Here is a 26271-nt window from a genome sequence, read left to right on the forward strand (position 1 = left end):
TGCGACCACCACTTGTGGTGGTTCTAACTATGATAGATCCTTGGTTTCTTTAAAAAAAACTAGAACATCTGACTACGCGTAGAATATCTGCCCACTCCCCACGTGTGTACTATTGAGCAATATGATCCTGCCTGATCTGCTCCTGACTTTATGCCAGTTTTCCATAATCTTAATTACTTGATCCTTCAACAAAACAAATGTCCACCATTAAATATCCCTAGTGATTTAACATCATGAGCTTTCTGGTGTAGAGAATTTCAGGGATTTGCTGCCATCTGCCAGAAGAAAATACTCTGTTTCTCTGTTTTAAACTGTGTCCCTTATTTGAAACTTGTTCATTGGTGGAAACACCTTGTTTCAGTAAGAACAACCTTTAGTCTTCTGAACTCCAAGAGTATGGATTTAAACGTTTGTGAAAAGGCTCAGTGAGTATCTTCTGGATTGCCTTGACAACTGGTTCCTTCAAGAGAGATAAGGTTACAGAATTAGTGATACGGGTTGAATTAAATCATTAGGGACTGAAAGGAAACTCTGTGACCTATAAACTTGGGGAAGAACATTTGTAGGATCCTTGGAGAGTTGTTTTGTAAGTATGGACACAAGTGGAAGATTGAAGTGTGGCCAAAGTGCACCCTTTTTTGAAACTAATTGATCCAACTAATTTCAAGTCATTGAACTTGTCTCTGTTAGTAAACGTTTTCAGAGTCTTCAATGATGAATTTGTTACTACAGACTGGGAAGAAATAATTAGGAGCAATTGTACACTTTTTAAACAAAATCTAATGTGCAAATCGGAAATTATGGTGGATGCATTGTAGTTGCACTATGAGAGTGCACAGCTAACTGGAGAGATTAAGGAGTATGGAATTGGGGAGATGATAGCAAATGTTTAGAGAAGCCTGGCTGTTGCTGCTATGCACTAATGGGTAACCACTCCTACCCCACAACAGTATCGAAAGGGGCATAATTGTTGCTGCCTGGAACTCTGTACTGACTGCTGACTCCGCTTAATTCTGGGGGTCATCCATCTGCTATCTGAAGCCCACAGTCTGCGTATGACCACCTCAGTAAAACTTTCATCTATGAGGGTTTCAACATCCCGGATGATCCCAAGTACAGCTAGCTCCAAATCCTTGACCTTGTCAGTTTGGAGTTGGCTGTACTTCCTGCAGATGTAGTTATCATGGAGAGTGTGAGGTACCTCGAAATCCCACCTCTTACAGGAGGAGCATTCCACGACCTTAACCATCCTGCTTACACTGAACTAAACACTAAGAATTTACAGACAATATAAAAGGCTTACCTGTGCCTTCTCTTTGAAAGATTTGAGTTTCACAATCACCTAGTCACTTGCTCAGTCTTTTCTCTCTGAGCTTGTTCTACCATTTGGTTCTAACTTCTCAATGCCAAGTTCCACAATCAAAAGCAATCGAGAACAAACAACTCAGCACTCTTAGCCTCTGCCTGTTTTTGCTGAAACCTGACCACTCTAACACTAGTCACTCCTGCACCTCCCTTCTTTTTATTGGCTCAAATAAAACTCCCAATAGGACTTGATATTTTTTCAAATGGTGCCTGCCCTGCTGCAATGTCGTCTCTGACTCGCAAATTCGAAGAATTGTTGCAAAGGATTATTTCTGTGATGTGGGTGGAGTGGTTTAAAATTCCCCATGAGAACTGCTGAAAGTGCTAGTTCACCATCAGCCCCACTCCTTGACACAAAGAGCAGACACCTCCAGAGGATTTCACTCTTGCAGCATGCAGCCTGTAATGAATATCACTGTTCAGTGCTTGAAGTACAATAAGAGGTGGTTACCAGCACCGACAATATTGTGGTGTTGGCTTGATCGATGATAATTCGATACTGAATCATTCTTGATCCTGTTGTCAGCAGTTGCCTTGTGCCTGACTTTCCACCAGCCTTGGTGTAAAATGAAAGGGCGATGTGGCAGTTGGTTGTCCACTTTTTAGATACTTACTGTATGTTTCCACCTTGGAGAAACAATCTAAGGGAATTGCCAATTTCATGATGAATGTTGAGTTTCTCCTGAACATTATGATTTTTTGGAATTCTGTACTCCAGAGGCCAGGCCAACCTAGTTAAAAAATATTTTCAATGGTTAGATAAATGTTCAGACTTACATTGACTCATATAAAGTAGGAAGAAGTACTTGCGTAATCATGATCTCACCGAGTGGTTGGACAGGCCTGAGGAGCCGTACCCTCAATGTATGAGGGACTGGAGGTTCTTACAGTATATCTGCATTCTAAAGATACCCTGCATCTTGTGTATCAAAGAGTAAAATTTGTTTGTTCATGTCTTAAATCATCTCCAAAGTCAATACTGACTGAAAATTTATTCACTACCTTTTCGTTCTAGGTAGAAGTTCTGTGCTTACAAAGAGGTTAAACAGAAATTGACCTTATTGCATCCATCATATCGCAGTCATATGAAACAGCACCCGCGTAAGTGATTCTTTTGGCTCTTAAATGTTGAAGGAAGCCCTGTTTTGATCCTGTTGCTGTGAACCTACTTTCAACACTTTTTGCCCAAATGCTTAAGAAGTCCCATCAAGTTTCAGTTTAGAGGAGGATCACACTCCTTGAAGAGGTGCAATATGTTGAGTATTCAGATCTCTGTAGCCTCTAATGTTCAGTTGCATTACTAGGTCCTGTTTCCCTGTAGCTGCTTATCTGGTGTCAAGAGTATAATTATGGACCTACTTTCTCATGTAGAATAGATCTTCATGTCCTGTGCAACACTTGCACCTCTTCAAAGACCAGTGAGACCAAATTTATAACATGAATCAAGAGCTCTAAGTGGCGAAGTACTGATGTATGGATATAATCAGTTGTCATATAAGGAGAACCTGTTTTTTGCCAATATCAAGAAGAGAGCCACAGCATGCTGTCCACCATCACTGGAGTATTCTTTCATTCTTTCATTGCCTTTTCTTACCTTACTGCCTGGATAGGGTTGACGAGGAGAAGGTACCTAGGATTAGAAGGCGCACTCAGAATAAAGGTTTGATCATTTAAAATTGGGGTGAGGAGGAATTTCTGCTAGAAGATAGAGAACTGGTGGAATTCATTGCTAAGAAGGGCTGTGGAGGCAAAGTCATTGGGTGTATTTAAGACAGAGATGGAAAAGTTCTTGCCTGGTAAGGGAGTTAAAGATTATGTGGGAAAATAATCAGCGATCAAATGCCGGAGCAGACTTAACGGGCAAGATGGCCCAAAAACTTGTGATCTTGTGCCTTTGTGGCTTTGTTTCCAAATACTATCCCTGCTTTCCTCGATGGTACTATTCAGTTTCATTCCCCCATTAAATAGCTGTCCAGTGTTCATGTAAAGTGCTTACTACCCAAGGAATCAAGGTACCATAGTAGCTGCTTTTCTTGTTTGGTAATGAAACAGTCAATAAACAAGCTGTGGTGTTATCCCTTAATCTGTGAACAAATGGCCAAATGATTCTGCAATAGTAAAGGCATTATTCATTTGATTTTGCTACTGACTAATGAGAAATGTTTGGCAAACATTTGCATGGGAAAAGTTCTTAGAAGTGGTACTGAGTTGCTTTTGACAGGAAATTATATTTCAAATACCATTTTTGACGTTCTGCATCAGTGGGTTAAATACTTGGAGGGTCGCTTACATCTCCTAATTAAAATGATCAAAGATCAAGATTTGAATTTTAGGATTCTGGAGTTTAGGATTCCAGTTTCTTAATTATTGGGTCAAAATCACTTGAGAATTAGTATTTCTTCAGTCTTCTTAGCATCTGGTAATTCTAGTAATTACATTTAACCGAATGCCCATTAGTTCCCCACTCATCTGTAATCTACCTCTTCCTGATTAGCAAGAAGAAAGCAATTCTTTCAGAAATTGTGTGGTTTTGACCCCATAGGAAGGAAAAAAGTGAGGGTTGGGACCAGCATTGAGCTGGTTTTGGCTGCAATTAAACTCATGGAGAAGGAAAGGAAAACTTAAGAGAAAAAGCATTGGAGAAAGAAACTGACATGTCAGTTTCCAGGCCTGTAGTTTACTCTGGGTCAGATCTTCTGGTGTTTTTAATCAAAATGGTTGGTGGTTTCTCCCATCACTGACATCATTACAGTTACAGTAGTCTTAATTATGTGATTGCTACTGGTGGTTTCATTTTAGACATATGTCATCTTAATTCACATTTCACAGTAATTCCGCTCACCTCATGTTTAGAGCATGTGTGGGCTTGCCTTGGTTTCCAAATGTGCATGTTAGTTTCCCTGGAGACTGCCTCTGGATTAGTGCAATTGGCAGAAACATGGTGTCTACCTTGCAGTATCGGACAATAGTCAGTTGGAAGCTGTTATTGGGTCTAAGCTGAAGAATGAGGGGCAATTGGCAATTGTGAACTCCCTGCCTGCTTCAGTAAACTCTTAGCAACAGACACATAGCTGCATTTTCAGAGGCTTGGGAGTGAGGCTCTTTTGGATGTGGATGAAAGGAAGGAGAGAATTATGGATTTAAGTTTAACAATGGCTCATAGCTATGTTGTGGCTGCCAGCAGAGACATTGTTAATGCTAAGAGTCCATTCCATTTCGAAATCATTTGCAGCTGACAGTTAGGAGTCAGAGGTGTTGTTCAGGATTTTCTGATATGAAATCCTCAGCCCTTAGCTATTGCTGCTTCTGGTTTGTGCAATTGGAATTAAGTTTTTAATTTATTAACTGACAGAATTTGAGGGAGATCATAAACCTTTAGTGCCTAGAATTTTTAAAAGCTATCACTAGTAAGCACATAGGTTCATTGTATACCATTTTAGTGTAGGAGGGAATTCTGTTATCTGGTAAAATAAGTGCTTGCAACATGTTCACGTTAATAGCCTACTTACTATATCTATATTAAGGAAAGCATCTGGCTTTATTTGTGTTCAAATCTCTTACTATAATCTTGGGTCTCAATTATGCATTGAAAAATGGAATTCAGCATTTGCAGCGTTTTATTTCTGAAGATAATGTCGCACTTGAATCATTAGTTGTGCAGGTTTATCCATGGAGAAATTGCTCCCATTATTACTGTGCTCCACAGCCAACGCGGCTCTTCATTGATCAGAAACTGCTTGTTTACAGTAGTCTGGCAAGTCGCTGATGTACAGTTCCCTGGGGACAGAGCAAGGGTTAATTACTGTTAAACTCTTAGTGCCAACTAACAATGCAGTCTTGCTGCAACATTAAAAACGACATTACTGGGGAAAGCATGAGGTGAATAGCACTCTGGTGAAACTGGAATTAAGGTGACAGAGGCTTGGAGTACAGCTGACATACTATATTATGGAGGCTATCGCGTAATTAAGGCCACTCGATGTTGGCTTTGTCAGCCTATAATTGTACATTGTGCACACGGAAGTCTTTGACATTTTCGTCACTTGTAAAATGGTGCTTTCTCAAGGTCATCAGGTCCTTGATCTGCCTAATTGTCGCCTAAATTCACAACTGGCAGGTGCTCTCCCGTATTGCTCATGGTGAGCTAACGGTAGGGCTTTGCAAAGATTAGAATGGAAACCTAGAAGAAATCATCCTGGTGTTAATTTTTAGATTGTTCCTGGAAAATTTATGATGACACTGAGCCCGCTGTAAGCAAACAAGCAAATAGAAACAAACAAGAAGGAACTTAGTTCCTTCAAATGGGCACAGAAAGAAGACAACTTCCATATTGTGTTGTGGAATCGTCTTACCCCTGCTGTTCAGCTCCTCAGCTTCGTTTTCTCGTGTTGGAAATTGTATGTATTTATTTTTGTGTTACTTAGAGATGCGGCACAGTAACAGACACTGCTAGCCCAACTGCTCAACTGCAGGCATGTAACCGATTAACCTACTATGCCATTCGTGGAAGGAAAAGCTGGCACATTCAGAAGAAACCCACGTGTACACGGGAAGAACGTACAAACTTCTTACAGAGGACCCTGGAACTGAACTCTGAACTCTGATGCCCTGAGCAGTAATAGTGTTGTGGTACTGTGGCGCCACACGGTAATAAAAGTGTGCAGATGCCCATTTCATCGTGCATCAAGTTGCTGTTTTCAATTTACCCAGGAAAAGTGTGGTCTTTGTTAGCACCGTGTTTAATAGATGCACAGACTAGCCCATGCTGAGTCAGATGCCAAGCTAAATAATTGGGATTTCCCAATACAGGTTGAGTACACCTTATCTGAAATGCCTGGGGCTGGAAGTGTTCTATATTTGGAACATTGGCATCTATATAATGAGCTAGCTTGGAGATGGGACCACATTTAAACACAAAATCCATTTACATTACATATACAGCTTGTTTATATACCCTGAAGGTAGTTTTATATAACATTTTAAATAATTTTGTGCATGAAACAGTAATGTGTACATTGAACCATCAGAAAGGTAAACTATCGCTCTCTCAGCTGCCCTGGTGGACAGTCAGTGGCTCTTTGGCATCGCCATCATTCCCGACTCTGAATTTATGGTCTACTGTGAAGCAGTCTTTATCTAACACTTGTTCATCACACATATGTACTTAACAGGTATGCCGTGCCTTTTCTTAAATTTCGGCAACCAGCCTGGTGCATGTTCACTATCACCTTCAATTTTCAATCCGTCCTGCCAGAGCTTTGCTTGTTTGATGATCAGCGTACCGTTATATGTTCACTCCGACACTGACAAATCCACTGCGAACTGCTGCAAACCTGCCAGCACCTCGTGGAATTTTCCATTTCGTGGTGTCAGTCACATCAGCGCTCAAAGCTGTTTTGGATTTTTGGATAAGGGGTGCACAACTGTAATTGGATAGTGGATTATTGGTGTTTTATTTCGTCTCACTAATTCCTCATTACCAGCGGGTCTAAATCTCCTGCTGAGGGAGCGCCATCACCCGAAAGCTTGCAGTATTATGAGGTGGCTCACCACCCTCTTCTCAACTCGATGGGAACAAATACTGGCAAAATCTTTGTTTCTCTTTCTACAAACGGTCTGCACTGGTCTTAGTTTTCTTTCTGACTGATCTCTTCTAGGATTCGCTCATGTGGGTGTGTGGCTTAGGCAGTGGATTCCTGATAGAGACCCGTTTTAAAGGAGGCCGCGATCTTATAAACTCAAGAATGAGTTCATGGGCGTTTTCTTCACATGTGGTGTCGTTGTCACCATCGGGCATGGCGTATAGCTTGATTAATTCTTTTTTCTGTGGTGTTCGCTGATGACAGTAGAAACCTGTGCGAGGGAGATTTTAAAGTGGAGGAGCTGTTGCACTGGGCACTTCCACTCTCTTAACGTCGAATGTCCGAGTCCAGTCGTACGAGTAGTAGCCAGAACTGGGATCTTTCTTGGTTGTAGTTATTGACCTCCCATGCCCTTCACTCTCCATGAAGCTTTCTGAACGGCCATCCTGGCCGTTGGATCTCTGCTGACCTCATCAGCTCAGTCTGCCAGAAATGGAGTCCCATCTCACTGGGGTGTGATGGCTACCCTTGCCTAGTTCAGCCTGCCTGTCGGAGCAGTCTACTGGGGTGTGGTCACTGTCAGGTGCCAGCAGCTACTTTGAGCCAGATGTGAGAAGTGAGGGACCAAAGGTGAGTGAACTACCCTAGAATGACACGACAAGCCCTTTCACCAGAGGTGCTATCCCTCCTCGGACACCCCTTATTGCTTAAATAGTGGCTTAATTAATCATTTACCTATACTAATATATTGTGATCAGTACTTAATCTGAACAGAATCAGTCAATTTCCAAGTCTGTACACAAAAGCTGATACAACATCACTTTATCTTGGATAGCTGTTTACCAGTGTTGAGCAACTTATAAACTATCTCTTACAATGTGTCATTTCGAGATGTGTTACATTGCAATTGTAAAGGCAATTTCTGATTCAGGAGCAGGCCTTTCATCTCAGTATGCCTATGCTGGTCACAGAAATGGAATCTACACAGCCTGCTCCTGCCTTCTAGAATTAGATCCATGGGCCTGTGGGGTTACTATATTAGTGGCCTGTCATGCTGCATGCAGCTTTCAGGGTTTTTTGGCATTCTTGTGCACCCTATTATTGGCTTCATTATAAAGCCCTTTGGTGAGATTACACCTGGGGATTTATGCCCAGTTTTTTGTTTCTCTGCCCAAGGAAGTATATTTATTGCCTTGGTGGAGTTTCCACAAATGTTTACGTGTGTTTTTTTTTGCTGTAATGGGAAGAGTGTCTAATAAGAAATTGAGCAGAGTGGATCAATCGTTTAAAATTTGAGTGAGAGAAGATCTTATTTATCAAGAGCATTGCTAAGTTATGACTCTTCTTCCAACTGGAGAGTCTGGATCTTGGTCTTGTAGGTTCAGGGCAATAATTTGGACATTTAACACTGAGATGAGAAGTTTCTTTCATACTCATGGGAATTTTCTCTCCTACTGATCACACATGCTCAGTCACTAAATGTATTCAAATTAGATTGATTTCTTGGCACCGTAAGGGAATCCGAGACAGGACAGGAGTGGCTTTAACATGATGCAGTATGCTAACAGGCTCAAGAAACAGCTCCACTGTTTAATATTATGGGTATACCTGGATGTGTGATTGTTAGTTTTAACCATTGTAAGCTCCAATGCTGTAATCTTTTCTATTTCACTAAGTTTTGATATTTGACTGTGTTGCATATGTGTGGACCAAGCACGACAACGCGGTAGTCAGATTAAACGTGTTTACTGAGTCGTATCAGCCACGGTACGTACTGACCAACTTACAGCGTGGGAGCGATGAACCGGCCCTGCCAAGACGAACACTTGCAGAAAAAGAGCGAGCGTCCCCCGTGCAGGAAGCCCGATCGATTGTGCAAGTGATCCACCGGCAGCTGCCTGCATGCACTCTTCCCACTTCCTCGCAATCAATCTGATAGATTCCAAATGAACATAATTAAAACAAAGTAAGGACAAGACGTGTGACATACCAGTATACAAACATTCATTGGATTGATTATCCAACTCCATCTTAATAGCCTTGTGGGGGTTAACATTTCCTCTGTATTAAATATTTGGAGCCAAACAGTTCTTGCTGTTTAATTGTTTTGAAATATAATTTTGAGCCATTATTTTAATTTTATTTTATTTAGAGATACAACATGATAGCAGACCCTTTCAGAAGACGAGTCTGTACTGTCCAATTATACCTGAGACCCACACACATCTCTGAATGCGGAAGGAAACCGGTGTAGCTGGAGGTCACTGGGAGAATGTACAAACTCCTTACAGACGGCGGTGGTATTGAACCTGCATCACTGTATTAGTGTTATACTAACTGCAACACTACCATGCTTGCAAAGCATTATCAGCCTTGTGGGATGGCAAAATTCCATATGCTTATACTATGATGTGGCGATAATGTAAAAAATTTAGTTTCTGCAACATTGCTCGTGTTTAAATCTTGTAGATCTTACTGTCGATTCTAATTTACTTGTCTGAATTATTTGTTTCTGTTTTTCCAACCCTCTGCTTTTTGCCTCAGCTTACCCAGACCTCTTGGTAGTGATCCTTTGGATGGTATTGCAGTTATTTCTGGCCCTTGTGTCATTCTCGTGGACATGATTTGAGCATCATCTCTCTTTTTGGTCTCTTTCTCTGTTTAACCAACATTGCAACCTTTCACTCTAATTCTTTCCCCAGTTTTCCTACCCATTTTATTCATACTGAAATCTTTGCTCCTGGCAAATATATGATTTTTATGATGAACAGCCAGAGCTGAATTATTAAGAAATAGAACTCCTTAAGTAGCCCATTGAATTTGGTAGAACTTGCAAGTAGAAACTACTAGCTATATGGCTGATAAATAAAATAAAAGGCTTATTTTTCCTTGTGCTTTAACATTAAAAAAGCATTTGTTTTTTCAAACTTGTTACTGATTTGTTGAAACTAGATCAGTTCAGAAGGGCCATTCTCTGCATGTGATCTGCCTTACAGTTAATTTCACTACAGGTGATCTAGCTACATATGATACATAACCTCTGCCAGTGGTGGTATTTGCTGGATGACAGCAGAGCATTGTTTAATGCTGATGTTTGTGCTCCCCAAGTTTCCTCCTCCCATCTCTCGTCATTTTACCCTCGAGATACTCTGTTCCTTCCTCATGTTCTTAATCCCTTGTTCTAAAAATCATTACTCATATTTGCCCATCTATATGGTCACAAATTCTATATTCTTATCATTTCCTAGTTTTAATAAAAGATTCTGCTGAGTTCCATGTTTGACTGTGATCATTGCATATATAACCCTTGGTTTGACCTCTCATTCAAGCAGAAAATCAACTTTGTGTCCACCTTATTGAATTGAGAGCAATATGGCCAAGAGGTTAGAGTGAATTGACTGCATAGTTGCCATTCTTTCAAAGAAATTGTATTCCAAAAAATTTGCAAATCATAAAATTTGACTTGGTTAATCACCTTAGTCTTCTGGGTGTTACTGCAGGGTCTCCTTGAAATACAATCACCTTGTATGCAATCATAAGACCTTAAGATCTCCTTGAGGAGGCAGCCGTCGATCCCAGGGGATCATGGGTTTGTGCCTTTGGCGGACTGGGTTAAGCAGCATCTGCTGTGACTGGAGTCCAGTACAGGAGTGACAGTCCTTGCTACACTCTACAGCAGAACACTGAGGCAGCTCTGGCGTCTTTGGTACGGAGCTTTCAGCAGCCTCTCTTTTCCTCTGCTTGCTGCATCAGAGTGGCCTTTGCATCAAGAGACCCTTTTTTACCTCCTGCTTCCAGGCATCCCTGTCTGAGACGAGTGACTGCCACGTGTTTCTGTTAATACCAAGGGCCTTGAGGCTGTGCTTGCAGGTGTCCTTGTAGCATGGCTGGGGTCTTCCTGTTGGCCTCTTTCTGGACTCCAGCTCCCCAAAGAGAAGGTCCTTCGGTATGTGCCCATCTGCCATGCGCAAGACGCAGCCTGGCTAGTACATACGCCTCTGTTTGAGGACGGTGAACATAGAGGTGCTGCCTGCTGTCTCGAGCACTGGTCTTCCCAGGTGATACCAAGTATGTGTCTGAGGCAGGTTATATGGAAAGCGTTGAGTAGCTGTTCTTGTTTTGTGTCCTGGGTCCAAGTTTCGCCCTCAGCACACAGGCTCTGTACACCTGGACTTTGGTGTTCATGGTGACCATAAGGTTAATGAACAGCATTAGGCCATTTGGCCCATCAGGTCTGCTCCACCATTTCATCTTGGCTGATTCACTTCCCTCTCAGACCCAATCTCCTGCCTCCTCCCTGTAACCCTTCATGCCCTGAAAAACCAAGAACCTATCAACCTCTGCCTTAAGTATACGCAATGACTTGACCTCCTCAGCCACCTGTGACAACAAATTCCACTCTCTGGCTAAACAAATTCCTCCTCATCGCTGTTCTAAATGGACATCCCTCTATTCTGAGGCTGTGTTCTCTGATTTCATTTGTCTAACCTGCTTGTTATTTCTTCAAATAATTCCAACAGAATTGTCAGGCAAGATTTTCCTTTAAAGAAACCATGCTGACTTTGCTGAATTTTATCATGTGACTTCAAGTATCCCAAAACCATGTCCTTAACAATCAACTCCAACGTCTTCCCAACCACTGAAGTTAGGCTAGCTGGCCTATAATTTCCTTTTTTCTGTCTCTCTCCATTCTTAAAGAGTGGAGTGACATTTGTAGTTTTCCAGTCCAACCATCAGCAATGTCCAATCATCTTCAACTTTCTTCCATCATAGCAGCAGCATAGTGTAGCAATTAGTGTAACATTATTTCAGTGCCAGCTGTACGATTGGGATTTAATTCCTGCCGTTGCCTGGAAGAAGTTTGTATGTTCTCATCTTGACCATGTTGATTTCCTCTGGGTGCTCCAGTTCCCCCCACACGCCAAAGATATACATTTCAAACTACTGATTTGTGGGAAATTTATTCTGGTGCCAGAGGAGTGGTGACACATAATCATTGCTGATATGGTTTGATGCAAATGGCGCACTTTGCTGTATATTTTGACGTAAATGTGACAAATATCTAATCTTTGAATCTTTAAAGTTGGAAGTGGAGACATTTGCTGGTGATTGGATATAATGAACCAACCTATACCTTAGTGAATACTTCTAACCTGCTTATTTCCATAATTTTTTGTTTTTGATCCAAATTTGCAGCATTCTCTCTTCACTTGCCCCAGGGCATAAACATTTGTTGATGAAAATTAGTAATATTTTCATATGAACAAAGACAGACTTCAAAAAAAAAACAAGAAGGTTCATTTGGTCTGATGATGATTGAATACAGACATTCAGTGTGCTTGGCTTCCATTCGATAGTGATTATTACAATCAAGTTCGGAATTCTGAAGCAAACAAGTAATCAGCGTTTGGGAGGGAAGAGCTGGGCTGAGGAAGTGACTGGAACGTTAAAAAGAATGAGTAAGTCAAACGTGTGCAGGATAACCAATCTTTTACTGCATTGTCATTTTTGTACATTCCTTGGGCTGGATCTCAAGCAAGTGAACTGAGCTGCTCATTTAGAATCGGCTTAACGGCCAGATACTTGGAGGATTCAATACTGACAAACATTATGAAAGTTGAAGCCATGCAAGTGAAGTATTAAGCTTGTGGAATTCAAATAAAGATTAGATAACAATTCTTGATAACTTTAGCACACGTTTAGCCTTAGTGCTGCAAGTAAGTTTTTCATTGTACCCATGCATTCAGATTTTGATTTATTTATCATGTGTGTTACGTACCCCGTAAATGGGTGTCAGACCAGCAAAGACAGAAGTATCCGTTGGAGCCTGGTGATACCAAAACTAAAGGTGTTTATTAGCAAACTACACAATACAATATCAAAAATGCCAATATACATATAAAACAAGTTAGCAATAATAAACCTAAAAGTGTAGGAATAATAATAAGCAATAATAAACGAGCTCTATCGACATCTAGGGGTAAATGAATTGTCATAGAAAAGTATAAAGTTCAGTTCATAAATGCTGAGGTAGTTATGGTTGTTGTATTGAAATTGTTGGGGAGAGAGAGAGAGCGAGAGATTAGGCAGCTGCGGCAAGCAAACCTTCTGTGGCTTTCTTTAGCCCGTCGTATAGTTGTGGCCATTTAGTTATGACCCCTCCGTCCTTCAGCTAGACCATTCTTCTGTTGTGGTGGACTCGTCACTCTGGCATGAGTGGACACACACACACAAGTCCCCACCGGCCCCGCCGTAACACTGTGAGTTTTACTGATCGATCTCCTGGTGCGGTCTCCGAAGCCCCCAACTTCTTGTGGGTTCACAACACTCAGTCAGTGTCACCGGTGTTCACTCTTAATCCTTTGCAGGATCTTGTGGTCAGTTGCCTTTTAATTCCTGTACCAGATGGTGATGTAGCTGGTCAGAACACTCTTGATGGTGTTCCTGTAAAAATTAGTTAGAATGGGGAGACCCTTGCTCGCCTCAATCTCCGTTCTGTGCTTTCTTGACCAAAGAGGGGGTGTGAAGGGACCGGGTGAGATTGTCTTTATGAGCACTCTCAGAAAGTTGGCGCTCCTAGCTCTCTCCTTGGAGGAACAGTTTCTGTGTAGTGAGGAGTGGTGAGCCTGCGTATTCCTAAAGTCCACAATCACCTCTTTGGTGTTGGGACTCAAATTGTTGTGCTCACACCACTCTGCTTCCTATCTGTCTCATCATCGCTGTCGGGGCAAACCAGTCATCAGCAAACTTGATAATTTGGTTTGAATTGGATCTAGTGTCAGCAGCGGGCTGAGCACGCCACCTTGGAGGGTACCAGAGATCAGTATGATAGAGCTAGAAATGTATCTGCCAACATGGACTGACTGAGCCTCTCTGTCAAGAAGTCCAAGAATCAGTCACAGAGAGAGGTGCTGAGATCCAGTGAAGACAATTTGCCCACCAGGTTCTGAAGGATGGTTGTATGAAACACTGAGCTGAATTTGATAAACACCATTCTGGCATATGAGGCTCCATTTTCCAGGTGGGACAAGATGGAGTGGAGTGCAGAGGCTATGACATCATCAATGACATGATTTGAGCGATAAGTGAACTGGAAAGCGTCAAATGTAGCATGAAGATGAGATTTAATATGATCCATAACTAGCCACTCAGAGCACTGCATTATTGTTGAGGTAAGTGCCTCTGGGTGGTAGTCATTTTGGCAGGTTATTTTTGCCCTCTTGGCCATCAGGATGATGATGGCTGCCTTGAAGCCTGCAGGATCAGTGGACTGCTGCAGAGAGATGTTAAAGATGCCTGTTAGCACCTCCATTAACTGGGTTGCACAGTTTCTCAGCAGCTGACCAGGTATGTTATCAGGCCCTGCTGCTTTATTGGGCTGACACTGGCTAGGGTCTTTCTCACATCAATTGTGGCTAGATAGAGTGTCCACTCACTGGATGTAGGGAGTTCTTCCTCACTGGCGCATGTTCCGTACATTAAACCAAGTGTAAGAAACATTCAGCCTATCAGGAAGAGAGGCATCACTGGAAGAGAGGCTGTGGAATCAGTTCAGAGTTGTATTAAGTGAAGTTATTTATGTTGGTTTGTGAGCCTGATGGTTGCAGGGTAATAGCTGTTACTGAATCTACATTAATTCCGTTTTCATTCTGCTCACATTCCTGTTATTTTGCGTCAGATCTTGCTACTCAGCTACGCAGTCTGGGCAACTTACAGTGGCCAATTAATCTGCCACTCAGCAAGTTTTGAGATGTGGAAGCTGACTGGAGCACTAAGTGGAAGCCCACGTGATCACAGACAGAGAATGCAAACTCCGCATGGACAGCACCTAAAGTCAAGATTGAACCCAAGCAATTGAGGCTGTAGCTAGACCAGCTGCACCAATATTACTGTCCAGATCATTACCAATTTTCCCTATCATTAGCCACATTTGCAAAACCATGTTTACTATTATCTCAGAATTACCACAAATTCTTAATAATGTAGTTGCCTTTTCAGGGCCATGGTTTGCAAGAAATATTCATTAATGATGTGTTTTGATGATCAGGCTTACAAGAAGTACCATGGTCTGTGAGTAAGCAAGGAAATGCATTGTATATGGTGGTTTTTGAAGCTGCAGGAGTCATATTTTCCCCATTATTCCACATGTTTTTGAGTTGAGTACAATTCTTCGTGACCTCATGGTCCATATGGTTTTCGTGGCAAGATATGGAAGTAGATTGCCAGGCCTTTCTTTCGCGTAGATACTGCTGACGCACAGGTTGGGAGGCAGCTGGGTTTGAACTTGGGACCATCTGCCTTGAAGTCCAGTGCTGATGCCAGTACACCACTGGCTGTCAACATTCCACATATACAGATCACAAAGATCTAAAATGGCGAATAACAAGGGATTACGGATACTGGAGATGTATAAAAGATGCTAGTCTTGCAGATGCCACCCAAATCTAGAAAGGGAAATTAAGTGGGGAATTTGTTGACTGAAATCAGAAGCATGATTTCATGAGTTGAGTCCATCTTCAGAGTTTCATCAACAAAGGGATTACTCTATAGTAATGATTTAAATTAGGAGCTCCAAAGGTTCATTGGATTCCTACTGCTCTGAATATTGGAGCTGGCTGTGTACAGGACATGTATCTGAGACTCAAGTGTACAATCAATTTGTCTAGCTTTCAATGTCTCTAGTGAGAGTTCTTAATGCAATCATTTTTGGCTGCCCCCACTAAATTGGCACTATCTGCAGGTATTGAGTGCTCACAATTCACTATAAATTATTTAGATGCATTTTTGTGAAAAAAGGAAGTCAGAAGGCAAGAAAAATGTACCCCAGAATAACTCTTAATATTGAGAACCTCTGATGAGGAAATGCTTGATGCTGCACCTGAAGCTGTTAGATCTATAGTGAATGTAACAGCTGTGGCCTGGAAATTCCTGAAATGTTTTGTCTTGTACGTAGTGCACATGCACCAATCTATTTGATGTGTTTTGGTAAATCTACAGATATAATCCATTTGAGCTATAAAACAGCATTATAGTTTGTGGCCCTGCCAAAGACGCAACCTGCTAAGAACATGTCATAAGTATTCTATTAATTTGTAATTCTGTTTTTTTTCTTTGACCTTTCAACATTATTTCATGGTTCTGAGACCTGCTCTGTGTATTAGAATGCATTATTAGAAGAGGATCATTAGTTTTGAAAGGTTGCATTTCCTTAAGGAGATTTGGTGTAATACTTAAAACAATCTTTATTTCATAATGTCTGTTAAATGAGAAGGACTGATTGTATAATCCATACTTTACCTGTGAACAAATTGATGCTGGTCCCTCTTTATTTATTACTGGATTTCATGTTTAGATATGCTCTGTTAACATTATTGGGAATCTTTTGCATTCAGATTGGGGAGTATTGTGGTTCGTGGGTTGTGAGGATTACCAACATTTATCGTTCATCCCTAATTGCCCCTGAGCTGGAAAGGCATTCAAGAGTCAAGTCCCAGTTCAGTATGACACAGTTGGATCTCGTTTGGAGTGGGGAAGGTGGATTTGGATTTGAAGTAAGACAGAGAGAGCAGACGAAGAATTGAAATGTGAAGGGAAGGACATATTTGCGAGTGCTTGACGGGAGAATTGGGATGATGAGTCTAATGTTCATCCTTCCCTCTTTCTCCCCAACAGGTTTTAGTTGAAATCATTAAATTAACCACACAAACAGATTCTGTGTTGTGGCCTTTTGTAATAGTGCTATTCTGTTCTTACATTGAAACCTCTTTGACTTTAAAGTACTTGTGCAATTGAATTCTGTGGATTGACGGCACTCTTGTAACATGCTGTTGGACTGATAACAATATAGAATCTCTGAAAGAAAAAAAAACTAAAACTTTTGTAGGTGTAAAAGCTTGGACACAAGGCAGAAACATTTTGTCTCCCCCTTTTCCCGACTGGCTTATCTTGACCTCTAATTGAAATTTAAACTTTAGCACAAAAAAACTACATTTTATCAGAATGCCTCCTAAATGATGCTTTTTGTCCTTTATGTTCTGATTTGTATGAACAATGCAAAGAACATTAAATGGAGGTAGTAGTTGGGGAGGGGCGTGGAGACAGAACATACACTATAAAGGAGTTGCTGATTGTTGCAGGCATTCACCAATGGGTCCTTCCAGAAACAAGATGGTTAATAGCTTAGGGAAATTACTTCAAAAAGAACAATGTAGAGTGTCTACAATAGCCATTACCTACCCTAGTCACAGCAGGCACATAGCAATGGAAGAAAATTCAGGGCAAATTGCATGAAGAAGAGAAAGATTATTCAGGGATTATTATTTGCATATTCTGAGCACCTCACTGTACATTTCCTGGAGAAGCCAATTACCACCTACAGCTTGGCATCCTGATATTGAGAGGAAACCAAATGCTTATGTGTCTCTACTTGAACTAATTTAGGTGATAGAGCATCGAGATAAACAATTGGAAGTAAATATCCAGTGCTTCATGGTCTTCTGAAGTAATTATATAAAGGAAAGGAGGTGAATTGTATGCAGTCTGTGTCAATGCCTGTCCCATTTTGTACGTGAAATCCCCGTGTTAACTGGACTAGGCTGGCTCAAGATTGGTTTATCAGCCCAAGAGAAGCTGATACAGCCTGTCTATTTGAGGGTACAATTAACAAGTCTAGTAGCCAAGTTTTTCTATTCCTCTGTTCTATTAACCATGTTCCTTGCAATCTCTCCCACTATTCCCTTTCCCTATCAGTCATTAGTTATCACTTCCGGTATCGGTTCAATAATTTCTGAAAGAGAATTGGATTGGATCAAGATTAGGAATGTTAACAAGATGTTTATTTAATTATTCCTTTAGAGGTACAGTGCAGAACAGGCCCTACCTTCCCGCCCATTTAACACTGGGCGAATCACAGGATGACTTCCGATGACCAATTAATCTACTAAATGGTACGTCTTTGGACTGTGGGAGGAAACCAGAGCACCCAGAGGAAGCCCACACAGTGACGGGTGGCAGAATTGAACTCTGAACTCAGATGCCGTAAGCTGCAATACCGTCGCGCTAACCGCTAAGCTACCGTGGCAGGCTGAGTTGAACGGCTGCCGTTTTTCACTGTGATTCTGCTGTTTTATTATTGATGGATAATCTTCTAACATATTCAGTAGTGTAGGCTAAAACCTGTCAACAGGCATGCAAGCTGTAAGCAAGTGAACTGAAGGTACACTGTTTGCATTGAACTCTTGCTGTGCACTGAAAGCAGGAAGTTACTACTGAGAATGATGTTTCTGCAGAGCTGTGTGTTCAGAATGCACAAGGAGACACTGCAACTTGATTAGTCAAACAATAATATTTCCTTTTTACTTGTTTATGAGTGAAGTAACTGACATTTCTTATTGGGGACACAGACGTGTAGATGACAAATGCAGAGAAAGTTGGTGAGAGTGGTTATGGATTATTTAAGGGTTATTATGTGAGAAAGCTTGCAAAGTGAATAACTGAATCTTGTGTGTAGGGTGCTGAGTTCCTCAGTAACATGATGTTAAATGACAATGTTTCATAAATTTTAAAAAGGTCCCCTGTCCCTTGGCTCTTGAGCAAAGTAATGGAGCATCCAGCTATAGGAGACTTAGCTAAGTAACCTATACTGGAGTTGTTCTAAGGCTTATTTATTTACTTTAATTGGTATGACATTAACTGGAAAGCAGATTTCACTGAGCCTCAATTAGAACCATGATAGATCTTGGACATTGGCTACCTACAGGTGGCTGTATAGTCTGGATTTTGTGCCTGGAAGCCTGAACGTCTAGCTTAGAAGAGTGTGAAATCCAATTGCCCAATTCTTATGTTTTTTTTATTGTAATTCATTCATTTAAGTGCAATGATGTGAGATTTTCTGCAACCTATTGCCCGCAGGCTTCACCTGAAGCTGTTGTTTGTTAGGTGGATATACCCTGCAGAACAGATTTATCCAGCAAATAATAGGGAGCTGATAATTTTCAGTGGGGCACACCCCCTTTGTTGTTTCATGGTTTTGAAAGCACTGATCTGTTCCAGGCTCTAGTATTCACATTCCTTGTAATTTTTGTTTTAGTTCTCTGTGATTTAAAAAAAAATGCCCAAGTAAAGTGTGAACAGCTCTGGTAGTTACCACACTGATGTCTTGTTTAAATAATACAGGGGACTATTCATCCCTTCTTGTCCTTAATTTATTCTCCATTTGTGTTCTCGTCATCTCAGCTGTGATATTCTATCAGTCCATAAGCTAAATATAAAACTTTGTTCAGTCAATGTAAGCTGGAAACTGAGATCTGACAGCACTCTCTTATCTCCTTCTTTGGTCTGATTCTTCTCAGTGTGAAAATTTGCCAGGAATTTACAAAGTGGTAAATGCAACAAAATTCATGACATCTTACGCAGTCTTTAAATAATTCCATTTCATGTAGGTGTTTGCTCTGAATTGTGATGCTGGTGACTAATGTTTTTTTTTGTTATTCGGCTGAAAGGGGTTCTTTTGACTGGTTTTGAGATGTAGGTGATGTGAGCCAGTCTGCTTGACCGATGTGGATCATGAAAGCCTCATATCCACAGCGGTGGTCGGACAGCAAGTTGCAGTTGAAGAAGTAATGGTGCTTACCCCGTTCAGAACAGTGGGTCACCCACTTGAAGTACTGAGGATAATGGCGTATCAAAGACATTGTTGAATTGTTAGCCCTGGTGACAGTCAACAGAGGATGGTAAACATTTTCAGGAATCTAGATGAATGCTTACAGTCCATTTTGTGGATTGCATTTACTGCAGCTTTAATAGTGATAGAGGGGTAAGCTTAGGAACCAGTGGCAGACACTTGGTCCTGAAAAGGAAAGAACTCTCGTAGCTGTGCTCATCCAATTCCTTGAGCATCTTACCAGCTTTGTAGACGGAGAAAATGGATTTAAGTGGTTGTGGATGTGTGAGTTTAGAATTTGTCCAGTGAGCCTTTTCATTTAAGCTGATGGCTGAGATGTTGCTTGGATATCTTCTACTTCCTGAGATTCAACAGGCAGTGAGCAGCTCAACTTCTTTTTTGGAGGTGGTCATTTCCTGTACTCGTGCTACATACCTGGCGAAGGATGAATGGTGTTGGTCCTTTCTAAGGCAGACTTTGCTGTCAGGGAAATCGCTAAGTAATTAGTTGGCAAGCAATCCTTCAGCTGAGAGCTTTACCACTGACTTTATAACAAGGAGGAGGTCTTTGTTGGAGTAGCAAATGCTGTTTGGACTGAGGGCTTCTTCAGTTGATTCCTGGGCTGTAATAACTGGGCTCCAATTGTGGTATTTCCCTTTTCGTTAGATCAGACAATGAACCCAGTCTTTGAACCCTATCTCTCTCCATTAATTTTGATACTTGTATGGTTCCTTACTGTCACAATAGGTTGTCTTGATATCAGTGGTGGTTCTCTCCATCTTTTCCTTGCCATTCTGGCTTTATTACCGCATTCAGTTTAAGGTATGCGTTAGATCTCGACCCAAATAATCCTGGAGAAGTCCAAGCTGAACATCAGTGAGTGGTGGTGTTTGTTTTGTCACCACTGATCTCTTTCATGGCTTTCCTGATGATTGAGACATGAATATGCTTCAAGGTTTGGATGAGATATGGATGGGTAATCTCAGATGGTGATGAGAGGGCGTACAGGAGTGAGAAATGCCAACTAATGGAGCGGTGTCGCAGCAATAACCTGGTACTCAACGTTAGTAAGATGAAAGAGCTGATTGTGGACTTCAGGAAAGGTAAGATGAAGGAAGACATACCAATCCTCATAGAGGGATTAGAAGTGGAGAGAGTAAACAACTTCAAGTTCCTGGGTGTCAGGATCTTTGAGGATCTAACTTGGTCCCAACATATTGATGCAGTTATAAAGAAGGCAAGACGGCGACTATACTACATTAGGAGTTTGAAGAGATTGGGCATGTCAACAAATACACTCAAAAACTTCTATAGTTGTACCATGGAGAGCATTCTGACATCATTGTCTGGTATGGAGGGGTGGCGGGGGTGGAGTTACTGCATAGGACTGAAAGAAGCTGCAGAGGGTTGTAAATTTAGTCGGCTCCATCTTGGGTACTAGCCTACAAAGTACCCAGGACATCTTCAAGGAGTGGTGTCTCAGAAAGGCAGTGTCCATCATTAAGGACATCCAGCACCCAGGGCATGCCCTTTTCTCACTGTTGCCATCGGGTAGGAGGTACAGAAGCCTGAAGGCACACACTCAGTGATTCATGAACAGCTTCTTCCCCTCTGCCATCCAATTCTTAAATGGACAATGAACCCTCGGACACTGCCTCACTTTTTTTAATATATAGTATTTTAGTTTTTTGCACAATTTTTAATCTATCCAATATACATATACTGTAATTGATTTAGTTATTATTATTATTATTATTACTTTATTTTGTTTTTTTTCTTCTATATTATGTATTGCATTGAACTGTTGGTACTAAGTTAACAAATTTCCCATCATATGCCGGTGATAATAAACCTGATTTTTTTATTCTAATCTTTAAAAGCAACAGCAGTAGCGTAATTAATTGAATTTTAGCTGCATTTCTGAGGGCAAGTCCATTTTACACAGCGTAACACACACAAAATGCTGGAGGAACTCAGCAGATCAGGCAGCATCTATGAAAATGAAAACAGTTAACATTTTGGGCCGAGACCCTTCATCAGAGTCTTGGCCCAAAGTGTTGACTATTTATTCATTTTCATAGATGCTGCCTGACATGCTGAGTTCCTCCAACTTTTTATGTGTGTGTTACTCTGGATTTCTAGCATCTGCAAAATCTCTTTATGGTACTAGGTGGCTTCTGAACGTCGAGTTTGGTATCAATATAACTGGTCATTTTGGAAGGAGGCCAAGAGAGCTTGCCTGGCTAACAATACCTTCAAACTCTTCTCTTTTGCTTATCCCACCTGCATGCAGACCTTCACTTGGTAGAGAATGGGAATGTTTGTGAAGATGCTTTCTGTTTTATACATGCTTGAGAGATCCATTATATTTCCTAGAAATGGTAGGTGGGGTACATTGTCTATATTCTGCACTGGGTTTGGTCTACCAACAGTTGCAACACTAAGGGGAAAGCTCAAAGCAAAGATTTAAGCACCCATATGAAAACTAAATGCCAAAATGTCTATTCAAAATTTTACTAAAAGTGCAGAAAACTAATTTAGTTAACATTTAAACTTAATATTGTACATTGATTTCTATGTGAATTTGTTGAAATAAGCTGAAGGAGAAATGCTTGGTGAGTGAAATGGAGAGCGTCTTGGTATCTGTACTGCTGCTGTACCTCCAGGGAAGGGTGATTTTATTTTAAGATTTCATTTATATGCACCTATTTCAGTAAAGATGATCGTATATAAGAAAGCTTGAGAGCTGGGTGACCAGACCTGAGTGTTTAAGGTGTTGAGTTTAGGATTGTCCTTCTGCTCTCATTCAGCTCAAAGTGTATTCTAGGATTTTTTTTAAAAGGCAGACTATCATCTGTGAATTTCAAATGTTATGGCATTGTGTTCATTTATTGGATTTGTGTAAAGTTGCTGAAACCTTCAAAGCTGAAAACTGTGATTGCCACAGTCTTGATGTCTGTAGAACTAGTGACAATCTTAGAAAAATCCATATTAGTGATGTATTTAATTACAGAGCTGATTGAAATTGACAGCTTTGGTGACCTGTCTGTGGTCTTGAGGTGATAGACGCTTTCATCAACTCCTATTGTTTTAAAATCACTTATTACTCGAGATAGAATTGCTATTTCATCTTTGCAGATCTTCTCTTGATACATTTATAAATATGAAACTAAAATAAATTCAAACACTACATAAATTTGCTTTGAATCCAGGAAAGGGCTTCCTTTTGGTGTGTATAACAGACCAGAAGAAAATCTTCTGTTTTGGGTGCTGGAAACAAGATTTTCTGCTCAGACTGGTGTACTTTAGCTGAGAATGTTTAATTTGGGAGAAGAGGTGGAATATTTGGGGTCTAATTTTAGAAGATTTTACTCTGTAACATCCATAAACAGAATTTTTTTTCTTGCTTCATTTCTGAAGATTTTCCAGTTCAAAATTTACATATTTTAGTTTGGGGGGAAAGATATCCTAAAGGGAATGAGGAAAGCCTGGACTGTTTTGACTGAAACAAAACTTTAAAAAAAATTCAGTGGCTCTCCTTCTTTCCTGGCCAGCATTTAGCACTTTTCCAAGGCTTCCAAAGTAGGTGAGTTGACCTTTTGGCTATTATAGTATATTGCTGTTTGCTACTGGTGTGAAAATATTAGTTGCATTTGGTTTTTTGACACATGTAAAAGGCAGAGATAGGAAGATAGTTAAAGAGAAGAAAGTATCTATAACTGGTTATGCAATCATTTATTGCCCAATGAAGTCAGACACTGGTTCCCACCAGTATCTAGGCCTGGTCAATTCCACCAAGAGAAATCGCCAAATTTCTTGTACGTAGGAGCGCAAGTGGGCAATGTGGTTAGTCTTCTACCTGATATCCACTTGAACATATGGAAAAGCTATCAAACTCAGCTGTACAGTAAATGCATACAAAGACTGAGTAGCCTTCTGGGAGGGCAAGAACACTTCTACAGACCCCCACCCCAATAGATGATATCAGTCTTGAGTCTAACCCCTTACTCTATGACTATGTCCCTAGTATTAGACTTCCCAGCCAATCTCAACATCCGTCCTGTCAGAGTCTTTTATGTTGTAATGAGATTGTCTTTCATTATTCTGAACTCCAGTCGTTATATCCCAATTTCCTTAGCCTAGTGACAGCTCCTTCGTTCCAAGAATCAAACCGGAATAATTCTTACTTCAAGTGTGATCTTGCCAAAGTCCTCTGTAATTGTGTCAAGATGACCATGGTCTTGTACTTCAAGCCCCTTACAATGGAGGCCAATATGCAACTTGCCATTCCAATTGCTTGATCTAGCTGCATGCTCATTTTCTCTGATTGATATGCAAGGTCACTCTAATATATCTGAATTCCAACATTTTCTTGTTTCTAACCAAATAAAAATACTGCTTCTTATTCTGACAACTGACTTCACATTTTTCTCAGTGTACACCTTTACCACTTTCTCATTCAGTCACTTAATTTGCTAATATTTCTTTACAATCTCTTTGTCTTTGCGTCTTACTTTTCAAATTACCTTTGTATAGTAAGATTGGAATATTTTATAATTGATCCCTTTTATCTAAATCATTAACATAGGTTCTAAGTAGCTGAGGTCCACACACTGATCTTTGCAACACTTCATTAGCTATAGTCTGACCACCTTTATTCCTAGTTCTCTGTGTTTTCGTTGGCCTCTACTGTGTATTCCAATGAACCCTTCCCTTATACAAAAACCTTTTTGTGTGCCATTAGTTGAAAGGCAGCTTTCTTCAGTCTAGGAGCCCAAGACCTGATGGCACAGACTCAGAAGAAAGTGCGGTCCCTTTACAACTGAGAGGGTGGTTTTCTCCAGTTGAAAGTGGTGAATCTGTGAAATTTTGTTGCCTCAGAAGTGCTGTGGAGGCCAAGTGATTAGGTGTATTTAAGGCAGAGATTGGTAGATTTTTGATCAGTAAAGAAGCTAATGGTTATGCTAAGAAGGCAGGAGAAAGTTTCTTTTAAAAGTCAGCTAGGATTAATGGGCTGAAAGGCCTAATTCTATATCTATTGGAATATGGTCTTATCAACTATCTTTTTAAAATTTACGTATCACAACTATTGTTTCTCCTTTCACATGCTCTATAGGATAAATATCATAAATAAACATAGTTTCTCTTTAACGTTACGCATTTACTAGGTGTTCTGTACACCTCAGTAACTTGCCTCAGTATTTTCCTGACAAATGGAATGAAGTTAACTGGTTGTCTGAGATGCCCTTTCCGTCTCCTTTTTTTTCTGCATTAACATTTCTCAGAATGGTGGACCATGTCTGGTGAAAACTTTACATTTTTAAACTGGCTTTTTCTTTTGAAAATTCCTTTGCTTTTTTCCTTCCTTGTGCCATATTCCCTCCAAACTTTTCTCTGACTTAATGGTTGCATTACACAGTTTGAGATTCTGGATTGATTCCAGGTTTCATTTCTATTTAAATACTAGGACATGCTTTTTTGTTGTAGTAAACAAAATATATTTTAAAAATCATTTTAGAAGTACCTTGCTTATGGTAGACACATTGTTCTCTTATCACCTACTGTATCTGGAAAAAAATAAAGTAAAACAGCAAGTAGACTTAGCAGCAAAAGCCACAAAATCTCTGACTGTCAGAAATAAAAATCCATGGTGTTTTTTCATGACTATGGGTCAATGACAAGGATCAAATCTGCACCCTAGTCAGTTTGGCCTGTATGTGTCTCCAGACCTACATCTATGTATTTGGCTACTGAGTTTGCTAAAGAGGTCAAGAAGTCTACTGTGATATGACACAAGTTCAAGCAGAATTAAAAAAATGATATTGAATGGACCACCTGCTCCTTGCAATAGGCACTAAATTCAGACAAGGCCTCACTTGGAGTATTGTGAGCAGTCTTGGGCAGCTTATTTAAGAAAGTATGTGCTGACTTTGGGGAGGGTTCAGAAGATATTCACAAGAATGATTCAGGGAACGAAAGTGTTGTTTCATGAGGAGTATTTGATGTCTCTTGGCCTGTACTAGACAGAATTTGGAAGACTGGGGTGGGGGGGGGGGTGTGGAGGATCTCATTGAACCCTATTGAATATTGAAGGGCCTCATAGGAGTGGATGTGGGGAGGATGTTTCCTAGTGTGGAAGTCTAAGAACAGAGAGCACAGCTTCAGAATAGAGGGGCGTCCATTTAGAATGGAGATGAGAAGGAACTTATTTTGCCAGTGGGTGGTGAACCTGTGGAATTCGATGCTACAGGTGGCTGTGGAGGCCAAGTCAGTGGATGTATTTAAGGAGGAAGTTGATAGGATTTTGATTAGTCAGGCTGGAAGGTTATGGGGAGAATGCAGCAGAATGGGATTGAGAGGGAAAGTGGATCAGCCAGATGAAATGGTGGAGCAGACTTGATGGGCTGAATGGATTAATTCTGTTCTTCTTTTATTGACTAACGATCTTATGGAGTATGGGAAGTGGAGGAGGGGACCCATTAGGAGGAATTAGTGAGTGATGGGCAGATGGAGTGGCTGGAGGAGGGGAAAGAAATGGGATGATCAAGTAATTGAGTGTGTGTAAGAGAAATGAATTGAATTTTTATTACTTACATCCTTCATATATATGAGTAAAAATCTTTATGTCATGTCTCCATCTAAATGTGCAATTTATAGTAATTT

At 40.6% G+C, this 26271-nt stretch overlaps 1 protein-coding gene across 3 annotated transcripts in view; it reads left to right on the forward strand.

Moving 5' to 3' along the window:
• Positions 1-26271, forward strand: part of arhgef39 (Rho guanine nucleotide exchange factor (GEF) 39) — an 83430-nt gene that overhangs the window by 523 nt on the left and 56636 nt on the right. For all 3 annotated transcript variants that reach the window (XM_059987610.1, XM_059987612.1, XM_059987611.1), the window contains exon 2: positions 2381-2466. In XM_059987610.1, coding sequence (XP_059843593.1) covers positions 2451-2466 — 16 coding nt within the window. In that variant the 5' untranslated portion in view covers positions 2381-2450. The remainder of the gene's footprint in view (positions 1-2380; positions 2467-26271) is intronic.

Source organism: Hypanus sabinus, chromosome 13 (genome assembly GCF_030144855.1).
Source record: "Hypanus sabinus isolate sHypSab1 chromosome 13, sHypSab1.hap1, whole genome shotgun sequence".
Classification (NCBI taxonomy): Eukaryota; Metazoa; Chordata; class Chondrichthyes; order Myliobatiformes; family Dasyatidae; genus Hypanus; species Hypanus sabinus.